At 68.6% G+C, this 17492-nt stretch overlaps 1 protein-coding gene across 2 annotated transcripts in view; it reads right to left on the bottom strand.

The window, feature by feature from the left end:
* The window catches only part of EML2 (EMAP like 2), a 33965-nt gene extending 19502 nt beyond the window's left edge, over nt 1–14463 (bottom strand). Inside the window, exons 1-4 of one of the 2 annotated variants that reach the window (XM_075915106.1) lie at nt 14338–14463; nt 6530–6712; nt 5788–5920; nt 3983–4096 (exon numbers count right to left, since the gene is read on the bottom strand). In XM_075915106.1, coding sequence (XP_075771221.1) covers nt 3983–4096; nt 5788–5920; nt 6530–6712; nt 14338–14404 — 497 coding nt within the window. In that variant the 5' untranslated portion in view covers nt 14405–14463. Of the gene's footprint in view, nt 1–1243; nt 1379–3982; nt 4097–5787; nt 5921–6529; nt 6713–14337 lie in introns of those variants that run through there. The other variant, XM_075915107.1, reaches the window with a different exon arrangement.
* Nucleotides 14464–17492: the final 3029 nt, after the last annotated feature.

The raw sequence follows: 17492 nt of genomic DNA, 5'->3' as shown, positions 1-17492 counted from the left end.
CATGCACCAGCCTGCCCCTCCCCCACGCAGCCCCACAATCCCTCCCCACTGCACCAGCCTGCCCCTCCCCCACGCAGCCCCACAATCCCTCCCCACTGCACCAGCCTGCCCCTCCCCCCCACGCAGCCCCACAATCCCTCCCCACTGCACCAGCCTGCCCCTCCCCCCACCCTGCCCCACAATTCCTCCCCACTGCACCAGCCTGCCCCTCCCCCACGCAGCCCCACAATCCCTCCCCACTGCACCAGCCTGCCCCTCCCCCCCACGCAGCCCCACAATCCCTCCCCACTGCACCAGCCTGCCCCTCCCCCCCACGCAGCCCCACAATCCCTCCCCACTGCACCAGCCTGCCCCTCTCCCCCACCCTGCCCCACAATTCCTCCCCACTGCACCAGCCTGCCCCTCCCCACCATGCAGCCCCACAATTCCTCCCCACTGCACCAGCCTGCCCCTCCCCCCACGCCGCCCCACAATCCCTCCCCACTGCACCAGCCTGCCCCTCCCCCACGCAGCCCCACAATCCCTCCCCACTGCACCAGCCTGCCCCTCCCCGCCACGCAGCCCCACAATCCCTCCCCACTGCACCAGCCTGCCCCTCCCCCCCACGCAGCCCCACAATCCCTCCCCACTGCACCAGGCTGCCCCTCCCCCCCACGCAGCCCCACAATCCCTCCCCACTGGACCAGCCTGCCCCTCCCCCCCACGCAGCCCCACAATCCCTCCCCACTGCACCAGCCTGCCTCTCCCCCATGCAGCCCCACAATCCCTCCCCACTGCACCAGCCTGCCCCTCCCCCCACGCAGCCCCACAATCCCTCCCCACTGCACCAGCCTGCCCCTCCCCCCCACGCAGACCCACAATTCCTCCCCACTGCACCAGCCTGCCCCTCCCCCCCACGCAGCCCCACAATTCCTCCCCACTGCACCAGCCTGCCCGTCCCCCCCACGCAGCCCCACAATTCCTCCCCACTGCACCAGCCTGCCCCATTGTCCCTCTTCTCCCCCCCCACCCCCCCGAGCCTGACTGTGCCAGGCAACCCCAAGGCTCCAGCCTGCCCCTCCCCCAGTCACTAGTCTATCCCCATCACCCTGCACCGGCCTGCCCCACAGCCCCCCCCCGCCCCACCTGCTGCGCCAGCCTGCCCCACCCCGACCCCGGCAGTCTCAGGCAAGGCGCACTGGGGCCCGCCCCGCTGCAACCGGATCCGACCCAGGAAGCGGGGTGGGGCGGGGCGGGGGGTTACCTGGGGCTGGCCGCAGCCCCTGCCCTCCGCATGGTGCCTGCTGCGCTGCGCTGCGCTGGGGTCCCGGGCTGAGGGCGGAGCTGTGGGGCCGGGCAAGGCGCTTCCCGGACGGGCCGAGTCCGGCTCCACCCCCGGCTGGCAGGGAAGCCGCGGCCCGATCCCTCCCCCCGGCCGGCTCCGCGGGCGGGGCGAGCCCCGAAGACCCTGCCCCCCCCCCCAGGTCCCGGGTCTCCCTCCGCGCCAGAACCCCGAGTCCTTCCCCTTCACCCCCAGCCCCCGGGCCCCAAGTCACCCCGCCCCTCGGGCCTGGCCCCGCACCGCACCTGGACCCCGAGTCGCCCCCAGTGCCAGACCCCCCCCCCCGGAAGCCAGCCCCAGCCTCAGCGCTGGCCCCCCACATCCTGAGTCATGCCCAGTTTTCGGACCCCCGCTCCCCGTGTCACCCCAGCCCTACCAGGCCCCCCCAGAGCCCGATCCCCGCACTCCCAGTCACCCCCAGTGACCCCCCAGAGCCCGATCCCCACACTCCCAGTCACCCCCAGTGACCCCCCAGAGCCCGATCCCCACACTCCCAGTCACCCCCAGCGACCCCCCAGAGCCCGATCCCCACACTCCCAGTCACCCCCAGCGACCCCCCAGAGCCCGATCCCCACACTCCCAGTCACCCCAGTGACCCCCCAGAGCCCGATCCCCACACTCCCAGTCACCCCCAGCGACCCCCCAGAGCCCCATCCCCGCACTCCCAGTCACCCCCAGCGACCCCCCAGAGCCCCATCCCCACACTCCCAGTCACCCCCAGCGACCCCCCAGAGCCCCATCCCCGCACTCCCAGTCACCCCCAGCGACCCCCCAGAGCCCCATCCCCGCACTCCCAGTCACCCCCAGCGACCCCCCAGAGCCCGATCCCCACACTCCCAGTCACCCCCAGCGACCCCCCAGAGCCCCATCCCCACACTCCCAGTCACCCCCAGCGACCCCCCAGAGCCCGATCCCCACACTCCCAGTCACCCCCAGCGACCCCCCAGAGCCCGATCCCCGCACTCCCAGTCACCCCCAGCGACCCCCCAGAGCCCGATCCCCGCACTCCCAGTCACCCCCAGCGACCCCCCAGAGCCCGATCCCCGCACTCCCAGTCACCCCCAGCGACCCCCCAGAGCCCGATCCCCGCACTCCCAGTCACCCCCCAGCGACCCCCCAGAGCCCGATCCCCGCACTCCCAGTCACCCCCAGCGACCCCCCAGAGCCCGATCCCCGCACTCCCAGTCACCCCCAGCGACCCCCCGAGCCCGATCCCCGCACTCCCAGTCACCCCCAGCGACCCCCCCGAGCCCGATCCCCACACTCCCAGTCACCCCCAGCGACCCCCCAGAGCCCGATCCCCGCACTCCCAGTCACCCCCAGTGACCCCCCAGAGCCCGATCCCCGCACTCCCAGTCACCCCCAGTGACCCCCCAGAGCCCGATCCCCGCACTCCCAGTCACCCCCAGCGACCCCCCCGAGCCCGATCCCCACACTCCCAGTCACCCCCAGCGACCCCCCCGAGCCCGATCCCCGCACTCCCAGTCACCCCCAGCGACCCCCCCAGAGCCCGATCCCCACGCTCCAGGTCACCCCACAGTGGGCCAGAGTCACTCCCAACCACCCCCACACTCCCGGTCACCCCAGAGCCAGCCCCCCCAGTGCTGGCCTGAGTCACCCTGGCGTTAGCTCTCTAGTGCCAGCTCTCTGCTCCCCAGGGAATCCTGAGCCTCTTCCAGAGGTGCCCAGCACCAGCCCCTGCCCCCCAAGTTTCTCAGCCTCCCATTGCCATGCCCCTCCCACAGTGCCAGGCCCCCCTCCCAGAGTCACCCCCAGACCCATAGCACCAACCCTGGAGTGCCCCCCCTCCCTGTCGCTCCTGTAGGGCCAGGCCCCCCACCACCCAGGGTCAGGCCCCCAAGTCACCCCCAAACTGGCTCCAACCCCCTGATCTTTGCATCACACCTCCCAGAAACCCTCTTGTGCCAACCCCCCCCCCCCCCCGCCACGTCCTCCCCAGACACTTCCAGTGCTGATCTCCCTGGGGCCTCAGCCTTAAGCTGCCCCATGGCTGGGCCCCCAACCCACTGAACACCCCTCAGCCCAGCCCATCCCACCCTCCAGCCCCCTGGGTCTCTCCTCTGACCAGTCCCAGCATTGCTGGACAGCATGGGTGCCCCACGGTGACCAGCTGGCTGCCTGTCCTGCCCAGCACCCCTTCCACCTGCGCCGGTGGGGGGGGGGGCTCAGGTCCCCGGGGGGCGAGGGCGCGTCACGCTGCCGGCTGGACTGAGCCACCCACTTGCCCTTGGACCCCTTGCAGGGATGGGGATGGGGAGGGGAGGGGAGGGCCAGGGGGCCTATGGGGGGGGAGGGAGAGAGGGGTGGGGGGGGGGCTGTCTCAAAGGGCTGGATGTCTGGGCATCCAGGGCTGTTGTAGCCAATGCAGCATGTCTCGGCGCCCTCTAGTGGCTCCAATCCTCTATGGCCATGCTGAGACCGGATCCTGCAGTTCCAGCAGCAGAGCCTCCTCCCAACACATCCGGAGGTGGCAGGTTCGGTCCCCCAGACGGTCTGTTGCCCCATGGCAGCATCTTGGCGCGAGTGCACCCCTGCTGAGAGCAAGGAAGCTGCCGGGCTGGCTGCGTAGCGGGGTTCAGCGCAGGAGCCGGTTGAGCGGGGCGGGGGTGCAGGAGGAAGGGTGGGGTCTGAGACACGTACCCTTCGCGCTTCCCGCTGCAGGAGCTGCTGGACGAGGTGGTGCGGCTCCTCTGCTCTCTGAAACTGTCGCGTCTGAGCGCGGCCGGCCGCTCCAGGGAGGGGCACCTGGGCCCGCTGCAGGAGAGACAGCATGAGCCAGCCGGAAGGGGGCCAGCCAGGGCGTGGGGGTAGCCAGCTGGACAGTGCAGGGCTGAGCGCACAAGAAGCACGGGGAGGAGGGAGCAAGGGGAAGTGGATTTGTGAGGGGGAGGCCGCTGGGAGTGAGTAGGGCAGGACCCCTTGGTTGGGGGGCTGCGCAGAGGGCCAGGCTGGGTTTGCCGGGGTATTTCATTTCTTGGTGCACCCCCAGCCCCATTACAGATGTGAACGTGTTGCCCCCAGACAGGTTCTGTTGTGAGGCCCCCCCTCCCCCCCGCAGTGGGGTGCAGCAGCGGAGCAGGCGGCGTGAGGCAGGACGTGAGCTAGCAGCGGCCGGCACCGGGGGCGTGCGACGGAAGCCATGCCGCAGCAACGCGGGGCCCCGGGCACACGGTGCGCAAGCACATCAGCGTTGACAGACGGAGATCCCCCCCCCCCCCCGCAGCTACACACGACCACCACACCACACAGCAACCTGCCCCCAACACGGACCGGACAGACAGCCCCAGTGCCCCAGCAGATACACACCCGCCAGGCCCCCCAGGCATGGTATTGGCACAGACCCCACCTGTGTGCCGGCTACACCCAGCATCCCACACCCTGATCCACGCTCAGCACGCCCTGCCTCGTCCTCAGGCTCTGCAGCCTGGCGCTGCCTGCTCGAGTAGAGATCCCCAGCACACAGACTGGCCCCGGCTGCCACCCCCTCACAGTGCCGAGGGACGGGTAGCGGGGACAACACTGGCCCTGGCCTCTCTGCGTCCTCCAGCTCTCTGGGAGCAGGGCAGGTGGATACCTGCTGGGGTTGGCGCCCCCTGCTGGCTGCAGCGCTGCTCTCGGGATGCCAGGGTGCCAGGAGCTGCTGGGGGCAGTTCTAGGGTGGCTAGTGGCTGGGCCGGCCCCACTGCTGCCACTCGCAGGGAAGCGACGTGGGATAGGTCGGGAGGGGCAGGCGACCTGCGGATGGCACCGTCCCACCACAGCTATTGGATGCTCCCAGCGTCCAGGCCCCAGGAGCTACGCTGCAGCCTCTGGCCCCGCCCACGAGGTTGTGTTGCAGCCCCAGGCCCCGCCCACGAGGCGGTGCTGCCATCACTTAGCCCTGCCCCATGTTGTACTGCAGCCCTGTAGCCCCACCCACTAGACCATACTGCAATCTCTTCTGCTGTAGCTCAGGCTGAAGTGCAAGCCCCTAACTCTGCCCCCAGGCCATACTGCTGCCCCTATCCCTGCCCCCAGATGGTACTGCCCCCCTTAGCCCCGCCCCCAGACCATATTGCCTCCCTAAGCCCCGCCCCAGACCGTATTGCCGCCCTAAGCCCCGCCCCAGACCGTATTGCAGCCCTAAGCCCCGCCCCAGACTGTATTGCAGCCCTAAGCCCTGCCCCAGACTGTATTGCTGCCTTAAGCCCCGCCCCCAGACCGTATTGCTGCTCTAAGCCCCGCCCCCCAGGCTGTACTGCCACCTTTAGCCCCGCCCCCAAGCCATACCCAGTCTCTGGGGCTGTAGGCAGCTCCTCTCCCCAAGGGCCAGGCCCCATGCAGCCGCGACACGGAAGATTCCTTGCCCCTCCCAGCGTCCCAAAAGGCCTCCCAGCCCAGGAGAGGAACGTGACCCCTGCCGTAGCCACCGGCCTGCGTCTCAGGCCCCACCCCCCAGCGCCTACCTCCTGGCGGCGCCGTGGGCCGGCTCTCTCTTGGGGGACGACGGGGAGGTGGAGTAGCCCCCGGGTCTCTTCTGCGGGAGGATCCCGTTGCTGAGGGTGGGCTTGGAGGGCAGCCCCTTGAGCAGCTGGCAGACTGCGGGGGTGGGGAGAGAGGGAGGAGGAGTCGCTGCTCAGAGCTGCAGCCCCCCAGCGGCTGGGGAGTTCTTCCCAGTCTGGGGGGGGAGGGGCGGGTCTCCCCAGGAGGCGGCTCGGCTCCCTGCTGGTGATGGGCTCCCCACAACCCCCATGCCCCTCAGTCCCAGGGCGCTGGCTCCGTGCCCCATGGTGGGGAGCAAGGGCGGGACAAGTGCTTCCTTCCTTCCAGAGCAGGTGGGGTCACAGCTGGGCCCTGGGATCCTGGGGGGGGGGAGTGCCCAGATGTGGATCTCAGAGTTGGGGGGCTCCATGGAGCTCAGCCCTTCCCCCCACGGCTCAAGGCTCCTGCCCGGGGCACGAGGCCAACCTGGCTTTGGGGGTGGCTCCTTTCGGAGCTGCTGATAGGGAAGGAGGCGGGTGGCTGCCACGTGGGGGGGTGGGCACTGGACCGGCTCAGGACCCTGCCTGGGGGGGGTTGCCCCCCTCTTGCTGGGAGCAGGTGCAGATGGTGCTGAGCGGAGGTTCAGCCGAAAGGGGACGGGGGAGGGGCGAGCACCCGGGGTGTGGGCTGAGCAGCCCCGGGGGAGGAGCCCGGCAGCCCCGGTACCTTTCGCCGGCCCCTTCCTCTGCAGGCTGAGTCCGTTCTCTTCACAGGCGCTCAGGCGGCGCAGCACGTCGGCCAGAGCCGCCTTCAGCACCTGGATCTCGTCCTCCTGCAGCTGCAGCCGCTGCTCCAGGTACGAGATGCGGTCGTCCACCTCCATCCCGCTGATGCCCGACAGGTTATCATCTGGGGGGGCAAGCGGAGGGACTGGTGAGCCGTGGGGATCCGGGCCCCTCCCGCTGCCCCCAACGAAGGGCGCAGCCCCAGATCCCTACCCCCCATACCATCATCACCAGTGACCTAGAAGTGGGGGAGGGGTGAGACGAGCAGCTGGCTCAGAGCTGGGACCCAGGAGTCCAGGAGAGACGGGCCACCCCGCACCCCAGCCCGTCGCACGGTTCTGGGTGCAAGGGAGCTGCCAGTCTGGCATCTCTGAGGCCAGCTCCTCATATTCTACGCACTGCCCACCTGTAGCACCTGAGACCCCGCCCCCCCATCCTCCCCAGCATTCCCTCCTGTACGGCCAAGACAGCCGAGAGGCTAGCCAGGGTCGTAGCAGGCAGAGCTGGGGACCGAGCCCCGAATTCAGCAGGCCAACGTCTCTGCGGCTTTGCCTTAGCGGTGCTGTCTCTAACCACTAGGCCCCACTCCCTCCCCAGAGCTGGGGACAGAGCCCCGGAGTCCTGACTTCAAGCCTTCCTACCTCTACACTTCTGAACCCCATTCCCCTCCCGGAGCCAGGCAGAGAACACAGGAGTCCTGAATCCCAGACTCTCTGTTCTAACCACTAGACCCCACTGCCTCCCTAGAGCAGTGGCTAGAACCCAGGAGTCCGGCCTCCCAGACAGCCCTGCTCTGGCAGCTGGCCTATACTCTGCCCCCACTGCCAGAAACCAGGGCCACCCCGAGGGGGGCATGGGGTCTGGAGGCCCAGACACAGGGCAACCTCCCACATCACAAGCCCCACCCCTTCCCCAAGCCCCGCCCCCTGCCTCTCTGGGAGGATGCCCCCTGCAGGCCCCCAAAGTGCGAAGGCTGGGGTGGCCGCCCTGAACCATCCTATGGCTCTGCCAGGGCAGAAGGCAGCAACTCAGGGCTGAGGAGGGATTGTCAGGGCAAGGCTCCTCCAGCCGCACATTTCTGAGTCTGTCCTGCCCCAGGGCATGGGGCAGAGGAGCTAATGGCCGGTCCCAGCATAGACGGGCACCAGACACCCTCCCCCATAGCTCTGCTGTCACAGCCCATCAACGGGCACAGCCGGATCCCAGCTGCCCCCATGGGTGCAGCAGTGTCAGCACCCCCTGATGGCTCGAGGTGAGCATGCGACAGTCCCAGCAGTAAGAGCTGGAAGCTGCGCCAGGCCGGGTGAGGCCTGGGACACCAGCACGCCTGGGGAGAGAGGGAGATGGGGGTCGGTGCTGCAGAGGGGTGCGGGGAGCTCCCCTGACGACCATGGACATTGCAGGGTTGGACAGACAGACCCGGAAGGCTGGGCAGCACACAAAACGCACTGAGAAAGCAGGAGACGGGGCTCAGCCCAGAGGAAGGCACCTATTTCCTTAGCTCAGACGCTCGGTTCTCAGTCAGAATTTCAGATCTGTGTGAGGGAAACACCTACTCCCCAGTCCTGCCCCTGCCTGCAAAGGGGATGTTGCACCCTGTAGCAGCCTCGGCTCCAGGCTGCAGAGAGCCTGGAATGACAGTTCAATGTGTGTTAACTCTGAACCCTACTGACGACAGGCGAGCGGTTGCCAATAGCGATTTCACTACAGACGCTCGTGTCTACTAGCGGGTTCGGCAGTGCGGGATGCACTGGGAGATAGAGGGGTGAGGCCCCTGGCAGCTGTTACCGGTGGTTGGATGAGCAATTCATCTCCTCCCCATCCCAAAGCTTTAAGTCCCCTCCACCTGGCCCCAAATGGGGAGAGACAGAGGAGTTGCCTCCCCTCTTGCTGCCCCATGGATCCCAGCCCTGTCCTCGGAACCAAAAACCCTGACTGGCACCATCTGTGGGGCAATTCCAAGTCAGATCTAGCCCCCCCACTGCGGAGTGACTGGGCCCCCTGCCCTTCCCAGGGGCTGATCCCCAGCGAGATCCTCCTGCTGGCAGGGAAGAATGGGCCCCCGTCCCGCTGCCAGGGGCTATGTCAGCATTACCCGCTATACTGCCTCGGTTTCCCTTTCCAAGTATGAGCCCGTGGGCTTTACATCCCCCTCCCCAGCTGAGCTGGGCCAGGGTCATCCACTGACTCCCTCATTCTGCATGTGCCAGGACCCATCAAAGGAAAGCAGCTGGAGTCAGCCCTTCCCCCTGGAGCACCTGGTCCAATGGGGGGGGGGGGGGCAGATGCCCTTTGTCCCTCCCCCACCTGGCACAGGGCCAGAACTAACCACCACACCTGCCCGAACCTTGCTGCTCAGCCAAGGCTGTGCTGGCCCTGCCCCACATGGGGGACCCAGGCCTAGGGCCCACGGGCCGGGCAGAGAGCAGCCCCACCCTGTCTGGGACCTCTGAGCAGTGAGGGGCCAGATGCTGCAGGATGGGGGGGGGGTAGTAAGCTGAAATTGACCATGCCACCCTGTGCCCAAGTGACATCCCCCCGACCAGCCATGCCCATGAGCAACCCCCCCTTCGACCTGTCATGTCTGTCCTTGCACAGTGCCTCCCCAACCGACCATGCCTGTCCCCGAGCGACCCCGTCTGCAGTGACCCCCCCCGACCGGCCAAGCCTGTCCCCGAGCGACCCCGTCTGCAGTGACACCCCCCCCCCCCCCGACCGGCCAAGCCTGTCCCCGAGCGACCCCGTCTGCAGTGACCCCCCCGACCGGCCAAGCCTGTCCCTGAGCGACCCCGTCTGCAGTGACCCCTCCCCCGACCGGCCAAGCCTGTCCCTGAGCGACCCCGTCTGCAGTGACACCCCCCCCCGACCGGCCAAGCCTGTCCCTGAGCGACCCCGTCTGCAGTGACCCCTCCCCCGACCGGCCAAGCCTGTCCCTGAGCGACCCCGTCTGCAGTGACACCCCCCCCCCCGACCGGCCAAGCCTGTCCCTGAGCGACCCCGTCTGCAGTGACCCCTCCCCCGACCAGCCAAGCCTGTCCCCGAGCGACCCCGTCTGCAGTGACCCCCCCCCCCCGACCGGCCAAGCCTGTCCCCGAGCGACCCCGTCTGCAGTGACCCCCCCCCCCGACCGGCCAAGCCTGTCCCCGAGCGACCCCGTCTGCAGTGACCCCCCCCCCCGACCGGCCAAGCCTGTCCCCGAGCGACCCCGTCTGCAGTGACCCCCCCCAACCGACCATGCCTGTCCCCGAGCGACCCCGTCTGCAGTGACACCCCCCCCCCGACCGGCCAAGCCTGTCCCCGAGCGACCCCGTCTGCAGTGACCCCCCCTCCCCGACCGGCCAAGCCTGTCCCTGAGCGACCCCGTCTGCAGTGACCCCCCCAACCGACCATGCCTGTCCCCGAGCGACCCCGTCTGCAGTGACCCCCCCCAACCGACCATGCCTGTCCCCGAGCGACCCCGTCTGCAGTGACACCCCCCCCCCCCGACCGGCCAAGCCTGTCCCCGAGCGACCCCGTCTGCAGTGACACCCCCCCCAACCGACCATGCCTGTCCCCGAGCGACCCCGTCTGCAGTGACCCCCCCCCCCCGACCGGCCAAGCCTGTCCCCGAGCGACCCCGTCTGCAGTGACCCCCCCTCCCCGACCGGCCAAGCCTGTCCCCGAGCGACCCCGTCTGCAGTGACCCCCCCTCCCCGACCGGCCAAGCCTGTCCCCAAGCAATGCTCCCCGACCAGCTGTGCTCGTCCCCATGCATCCCTCCCCTCCACTAGCCACGCTCATACACCCGGGTGGGGAACCTTTTTTGGGTTGGGGGCCACTGACCCACAGAAAAATCAGCCAGGGGCTGCACAAAAGTGAGAAGCAACCCCCCCCCCCACACCCAACCCCCACTGAGAAGCAGAAAGGCTCTCCCCACATTTCCCTGCACCCCAGCCGAGTCGGTTTTGTGTGCTCCAGCCCCCAACGCTGGAGTGGGGGGAGCCCCGAGCCTTGGGGGCTGGATCCAGGCAAGCCGGTGCCTTAGGTTCCCCACCCCGTCACACACACACACACACACACACACACACACACACACACACACACACACACACACACACCATCTCTAGGCAATGCCCCTGACTGGCCATTCCCACCCCCAGTAACCCCTGCAGCCAACTTTCCATGCCCATCCCCAAGTGCCCCCTCCCGCACCGGCTGTGCCCGTCCCTAAGCCACCACCCCCTCCACAATCAGGGTCCCAGTTCTGGCTTGTCTCCCGGGGTGGGAATATTGCAGGGGCTGCTGGCCTGGCTGACCAGAGAAAACAGACGCTGAGCCCTCCCCAAGCTTGGGCAGCCAGTTTCTCGTGATGCCCCCCTGCAGCGGCTTTGGCCCCTGGCGGTGGCACCCCCGGAGCATGGGTGGCAGATGGGTTAGGACCAATGGGGTGGTCTCTGGTGCCTCCCAGCCTGGCTGCAGGCCAGGCCAGCCCTCTGCAAGGTCAGGCTCTGCAGAACTTTACGGGTACCCCCCAGAGCCAGAACCAGCCCCTGCTTCCCCGCCCGGCAGTGCCCCCTAGCCACTGCCCCCCCCCCCTGCTGGACCCTGGCACCCCCCCATCTCCTAGAGATGCTGCCTCCCAGGCCCCCATCCCTGGGAGCTCCCCTGCCGCTCTCTGCAGACCCAGCGGCAGCCCGGTTCTGGCACCCACCTGTCGCACCGGGGGCCCTGTGCCCGGCCTGCGTGCCCCCCCCCCTTGCCCCGCTGCCGGCCTCTGCAGTGGTGGCTCCTCCGTCCCTGCCTCTCTCCTCTGCAATCGTATTTCACTCCTCGGCCCGCCCTCCCTGCAGCAGCCCGGCCGGCGGCCCAATGGCAGCCGCTCACTCCTCTCCGCCTGGCACCGCTCCCTGGGGACCCGCCCGCCCACCACAGAGCTGGGGGGGGCCGCACCGTGGCGCTGCCCCGTGTGGGGACGAGGCGGGGGCCTGGCGCTGCGGGGCAGCCCGGGCAGAGGGGGCAGGAAGCCCAGGGAGGGGCTGGGATGGTGGAGGATGGGGTGGAGATCAGGCGGCAGTGGCACCAGGGGAGGGGGTGCCAGGCACTCCGGGAAGGCGCGGCTGGTTCCCGGCAGCGGGAATGGGGCACAGCTGCCCCGGGCACCGGAGCTAAAAATGGTCCTGCCTCGCCCCTCTCCTCTTTGCCCCACCCTCAGATTCCCCCTCCTTTTCTCTTGCCCCTGGGGCATCACCCTTGGGGGGCACGGCATGGGAGGAGAGCCCCTCTTCCGCAGCACGAGTCCAGAGGAGGGCCTGGGTGCTCCAGGGATCAGAAGATGCCGGGAGACATCACTAAGGATTTTGCGCCAGGATCCTCAAAACATTCCAGCTCCTTGTGCCCACCGCTCCCCCGCTCACAGGCCCCTTCTGCACATCCCACCCTGCCCTGTCATGAGGGGGGCTGTTAAACAGCTTCTGCGCCCCACCCCAGAAACAGCGCCCTCCCCGCACCAAGCACGGAACCCCAGGGTGCCCTTCCATGCAGGCAACTGCAGCTCAGTGCCCACCCCCCTGCCACACCTTAGAGGAGGCTGCATCTCAACCCTGGCGGGGGGAGTCCCTGAATAAACAGTCCCATGCTCCACCCCAGAGGTGGCTGCATCTCCATGCCAAGCGGAGGATCCCCTGAGCAAGGGCTTTGCAATGATGTAAGCTGGAAAAAGTCCCACATGGGCGGAGGGACTGTACTACGCTGCTCACAGTGGCATCTGGGGAGGGGCCAGGTGGCACATGCTCCACCCTGTGCTTTGCCCGCCAGGCGTACAAATGGGCAGGATTCCTGGGATCCCAGGAACCGGCTCTGGGGGGGAACCAGGGAATCTAGTGGATGGCCGGCCCTGCCCAGCATCGACTCTTTCCCGGCAGCACCTGACGGGCGGGCACGGAGGGGACCGCGCCAACGCGCCAGGGCCAGATGGGTCGTCCAGGCTGCTTGGACGCGGGCCCCGTGTCCTGCCGGGGAAAGGGACCGCTGCGATCTGCAGAGCTGTGGGCAGAGACTGGCAAAGGGCCTCGCCCACGGAGTTTGGTGGCTCCTGGCTGAGCCCCCCGGGATGTGGGGCTGGGCTGCCACAGCAGGGGGGCTGTGGGTGGGGAGAGAGAGGCACCAGCAGGGCAGCCCCTGTCTCCTGCCCCCGCTCTTTGCCCACGGCTGCAGCCAGCCCGAGGGCGAATCCTGCCCAAGTGCCTTTCGGTCTCCTCGTACCCGTGAGCCTGCCTGCTCCACGACCCCACATGACCCCAGGCGCAGGGGGACACCGGCCCCCCAGAGCACCTGGCTGTGCTATGCGGGCCAGCCACAGGGCCCCGGGTGTGGCTGCTGGAGCGAGAGGGGGCAGCCCCAGGCACAGCTGGGGAGGGGATGCGGGGGGGGGGGGGGAACAGCCCTGGGCACGGCTGGGGAGGGGATGCAGGGGGCAACCAAGCCAACGGCTGGGGGGAGATGCAGGGGAAGCCCCGGACACGGCTGGGGGGAGATGCAGGGGGGCAGCCCCGGGCACGGCTGGGGGGAGATGCAGGGGGAGCCCCGGACACGGCTGGGGGGAGATGCAGGGGGAGCCCCGGGCACGGCTGGGGGGAGATGCAGGGGGGCAGCCCCGGGCACGGCTGGGGGGAGATGCAGGGGAAGCCCCGGACACGGCTGGGGGGAGATGCAGGGGGGCAGCCCCGGGCACGGCTGGGGGGAGATGCAGGGGCAGCCCCGGACACGGCTGGGGGGAGATGCAGGGGGAGCCCCGGGCACGGCTGGGGGGAGATGCAGGGGGAGCCCCGGGCACGGCTGGGGGGAGATGCAGGGGGAGCCCCGGACACGGCTGGGGGGAGATGCAGGGGGGCAGCCCCGGGCACGGCTGGGGGGAGATGCAGGGGGAGCCCCGGGCACGGCTGGGGGGAGATGCAGGGGGGCAGCCCCGGGCACGGCTGGGGGGAGATGCAGGGGGAGCCCCGGGCACGGCTGGGGGGAGATGCAGGGGGAGCCCCGGACACGGCTGGGGGGAGATGCAGGGGGAGCCCCGGGCACGGCTGGGGGGAGATGCAGGGGGAGCCCCGGGCACGGCTGGGGGGAGATGCAGGGGGGCAGCCCCGGGCACGGCTGGGGGGAGATGCAGGGGGAGCCCCGGGCACGGCTGGGGGGAGATGCAGGGGGAGCCCCGGGCACGGCTGGGGGGAGATGCAGGGGGAGCCCCGGGCACGGCTGGGGGGAGATGCAGGGGGAGCCCCGGGCACGGCTGGGGGGAGATGCAGGGGGGCAGCCCCGGGCACGGCTGGGGGGAGATGCAGGGGGGCAGCCCCGGACACGGCTGGGGGGAGATGCAGGGGGGCAGCCCCGGGCACGGCTGGGGGGAGATGCAGGGGAGCAGCCCCGGGCACGGCTGGGGGGAGATGCAGGGGGGCAGCCCCGGGCACGGCTGGGGGGAGATGCAGGAGGAGCCCCGGGCACGGCTGGGGGGAGATGCAGGGGAGCAGCCCCGGGCACGGCTGGGGGGAGATGCAGGGGGGCAGCCCCGGGCACGGCTGGGGGGAGATGCAGGGGGGCAGCCCCGGGCACGGCTGGAGGGAGATGCAGGGGGAGCCCCGGGCACGGCTGGGGGGAGATGCAGGGGGGCAGCCCCGGGCACGGCTGGGGGGAGATGCAGGGGGGCAGCCCCGGGCACGGCTGGAGGGATCCGGGGGGGGGGGGGGGGGGGCAGCCCGGTCACGGATCGCGCTAACTCACCGGTGCAGAATTGGAGCAACGTGGCCGTGTCGTAAAGACCCGGGCAGCCCGGAGCCCGCTCGGCCATGCCCGCTCCCGGCCCGGCCCGGCCCCGCCGGCCGCTGCCCCCCGCCCCGCCCCGCGCCTCCCTCCCTCGCGGTCCCTCCCTGCCTCCCGTTCCCATGGCAACCGCCTCTCGCCTGCATCATCTCGGCCGCGCAGGAGAGACATCGCAGAGAGCCCCGCCCCCTAAGCCCCTTTGCGGCCCGCCCCCACCCCCACCCCCACCCCAGCAGCCCGCCCTACCCCTCCTCTGACCCCGCCCCCTTATGCCCCTCTTTAGCCAGCTTCCCCCGCAGCTCCCTTGCCCCCCCTCAGGCCTCCTCCCCCTTACCTGCCACTGCGCTCCCGCCCCGCCCCACACCTGACACTGTGCCCCCGCCCTCCCCAGCCCCGCCCTCCCCCTCCCTCTGCCACCCCCTTTAGCCCCTGCGCTGTGCCCCCTCCGGACTCTCTGCCCCCCTTAACCTCCCAGCTGAGCGCCCCCCCCCCCCATCACAGTCCCTCAGGGCGGCTCCGCACTCAGATTTCCCCTCCCCCCTGCCCCTATTCGGGGCTGCCCCAGGGGGCCGGACTGAATTGGAGGGGGAGGGGGCTCAGAGCAGATGCTGATTGGCGGATTTCTCCGCCCTCCCCGGCTCTGAGAATTCAGGGCCGGATGGGAGAGGCTGGGGGGGGGGGGCAGGGCCGGAGGGGATGCGGGGGGGCGGGAGTGGCCGGAGATGCCTTAGGGACACCCCTCCGGCTGAGTGAGGAATAACTGGAGTCTCCGCCCACCCACCAGGAGCAACTAGGAGGAGGAGCTGCGTGTGTGTGTGTGTGTGGGGGGGGGGGTCTAAGGGGGTGAAGCCAGTGGAGGTGTCAGCTGTCGCCCCGTTTTTGAGTCTTTTCTCTCTCCAGTTCCCTTGCTGGGTTTGGACCCCATTCCCCTGAGCCCCCCGACCCTCCCTCAGCCTCTCCCCTCGGCTCCCCTCAGCCCCCTCCCTTCAATCTCTCCCCTGAATTCCCATGAGCCATTGCACCTCCTCAGCCCCTGCCCCCTGAATCCCCCACTCTGCCCCCGCCCTGCTTCTCTCTGGCCCCACATCCTCAGCCCCACCCGCTGAGCCCCCCTGCAGCCACCCCATAACCCCTACCCTGTGCTGGGTTAAGGAGCATGTCCCTGCCCCCCAGCCTCCCACCAGCTGCCCCCCCTTTCTTAGTTGGGGCGATTTTTTACCCAGGGCAAACCCCTGTATCTTTTTGCCCCACAGGGAAGGAGAGACTGAGGGGAGGGGCCCCTCTCAATGCAGAGCCTAAGCTGGTTCTGTTCTGCCCCCCCGTCACCTTGTTAGATCCATTGTGTGCCCGAGACCTGGAGGGGGGGTGCACAGAGCCCATTGCAGGCAGCCTGGGAGCACCAGGCCAGCGACACGGGTGCCAGCCGGGGACAGAGGCTACCACAACCAGAGCATTCACTGGCACGGGGGTGGGGGGGGGCACAGGGGGAGGTGCTGACCAGGAGGAGATTCTTCCCTCTCCCCAGACAGCACCCAGCCCTCTGTCCACAGCGTCCGATTGTCTGTCCTCCCCTGCCCAGTGTCTATCCCGGGGGTGGGCAGTCATTTTTGATGGGGGGCACACCAGGATTTTGGTAAGTGGCTGAGGGCTGCACTTTCCTATGGAGGGGGCACAGGGTCTGGGACAGACACTGGGTGCAGAAGGGAGCTTGGGGTAGGGGACTGGGGTGCAGGAGAGGGTCTGGGAGGGAGTTTGGGTGAAGGAGGGGGTTGTGACCTGGGGTGTGTATATGTTTGTGTGTCAGAGGCTTCCTGTGGATGTGGAGCAGGAGATGCGGGTGCATAGGGTTGCCAGATGGTTTACCCAAAAATACCAAACCCCTCCCCGCAGAAAAACCACCAGGGGAAAAAAAGGGGGAGACCAAAGTTTCTGAGGAAAAAAAAATGAAAAAACAGCATTAAAACAGCTGTAAGTGCCTGCAAAATAGGGATAGCAAGAGGGAAGCAGTTGAGCACTAAGACCCAGGGAAGGCTTCAGTTCTTTAGACTTTTTGTGGGTGGCCATTTTGTTTTCTTTATGGAGCCAGAACGGAGCTTCCCTGCAGAACCAGGTAAGCAGGGGGGCTGGGCCCAGTTGCTGAGTGTGTCATAGGGTTGCCAGGTGTTTGGTACTTTTGCCTCCTGGCAGGGAAAAAAAAATCAGAAGAGACCAGACATTTTAGTGTCCGGTATTTTCTGAATTTTTTACTGGACGGGAGGCAAAAATACCGGACGGTCCAGGTCAATACCGGACTCCTGGCAACCCTAGGGTGCAGGGTTGGGGAGGGGGTACGGGTGCAGGAGAGGATTCTGGCCTGGGGAAGGGGTGTGGGAGGAGGTGTAGGGTCTGGGTGCAGGAGGGGAGGGGTGCAGAGGGTCTGGATGGTGACCTGGGGCAGGGAGTTAGGGTGCGGTAGGGGGTGGGATGCCAGGGGCAGGCTCTGGCTGGAAGGCACTTACCTAGGTGGTTCGCAGCCAGCAGCTCAGCCGGACCCTCAGGCATGCTCCCTGCCTGCCACAGCGCTAGGCCGCTCAAAGCCACTGGCTGTTCCATGTGCTGTTCTGCGCCACATGCCAGTGGGAGGTATGTGTGTGTGTTGAGATTTCACATGCTGCCCCCGCCCCAGCACAATCCTTGCAGCTCCCATTGGCCAATTTCCAGCCAATGGGAGCTGCGACGATTGTGCTGGGAACAGGGGTCCTGTGTAAGGTCTACCCTCCCCGCAAGGGGCACACGGTACCTACAGGCACAGGGCCCCAGCAGCTGGTTGCTTGGAGTGGCCAGGAGCTAGGCAGGCTGGGAGCCTGTCTGAGGGTCCCGGCAGGCCATGGGCCGGATCCAAAGGCTCAGCAGGCTGCATCTGGCCTGCCCCTGATGGAGGGGAACACTTGTAGTTGGTCAGACCCAGCAGGCCTCAGGGCCGAGCCGATCTGAGGGTCCTATCCGGGGTGGCCAGGGGTCTACCCCAGACTGGGTGCTAGCAGCGGGGGAGGGCAGTGGGGCCCCACTAGAAGGGCCTGTCACAGTGAAAGATGCTGGGAACTCCCTCCCTTGAACTTAACAGGGAGAAAACCCGG

Source organism: Pelodiscus sinensis, unplaced genomic scaffold (genome assembly GCF_049634645.1).
Source record: "Pelodiscus sinensis isolate JC-2024 unplaced genomic scaffold, ASM4963464v1 ctg34, whole genome shotgun sequence".
NCBI lineage: Eukaryota > Metazoa > Chordata > Testudines > Trionychidae > Pelodiscus > Pelodiscus sinensis.
Note: the sequence above shows the minus strand (reverse complement) of the source record. Positions and strands in the feature narration are given on the sequence as shown.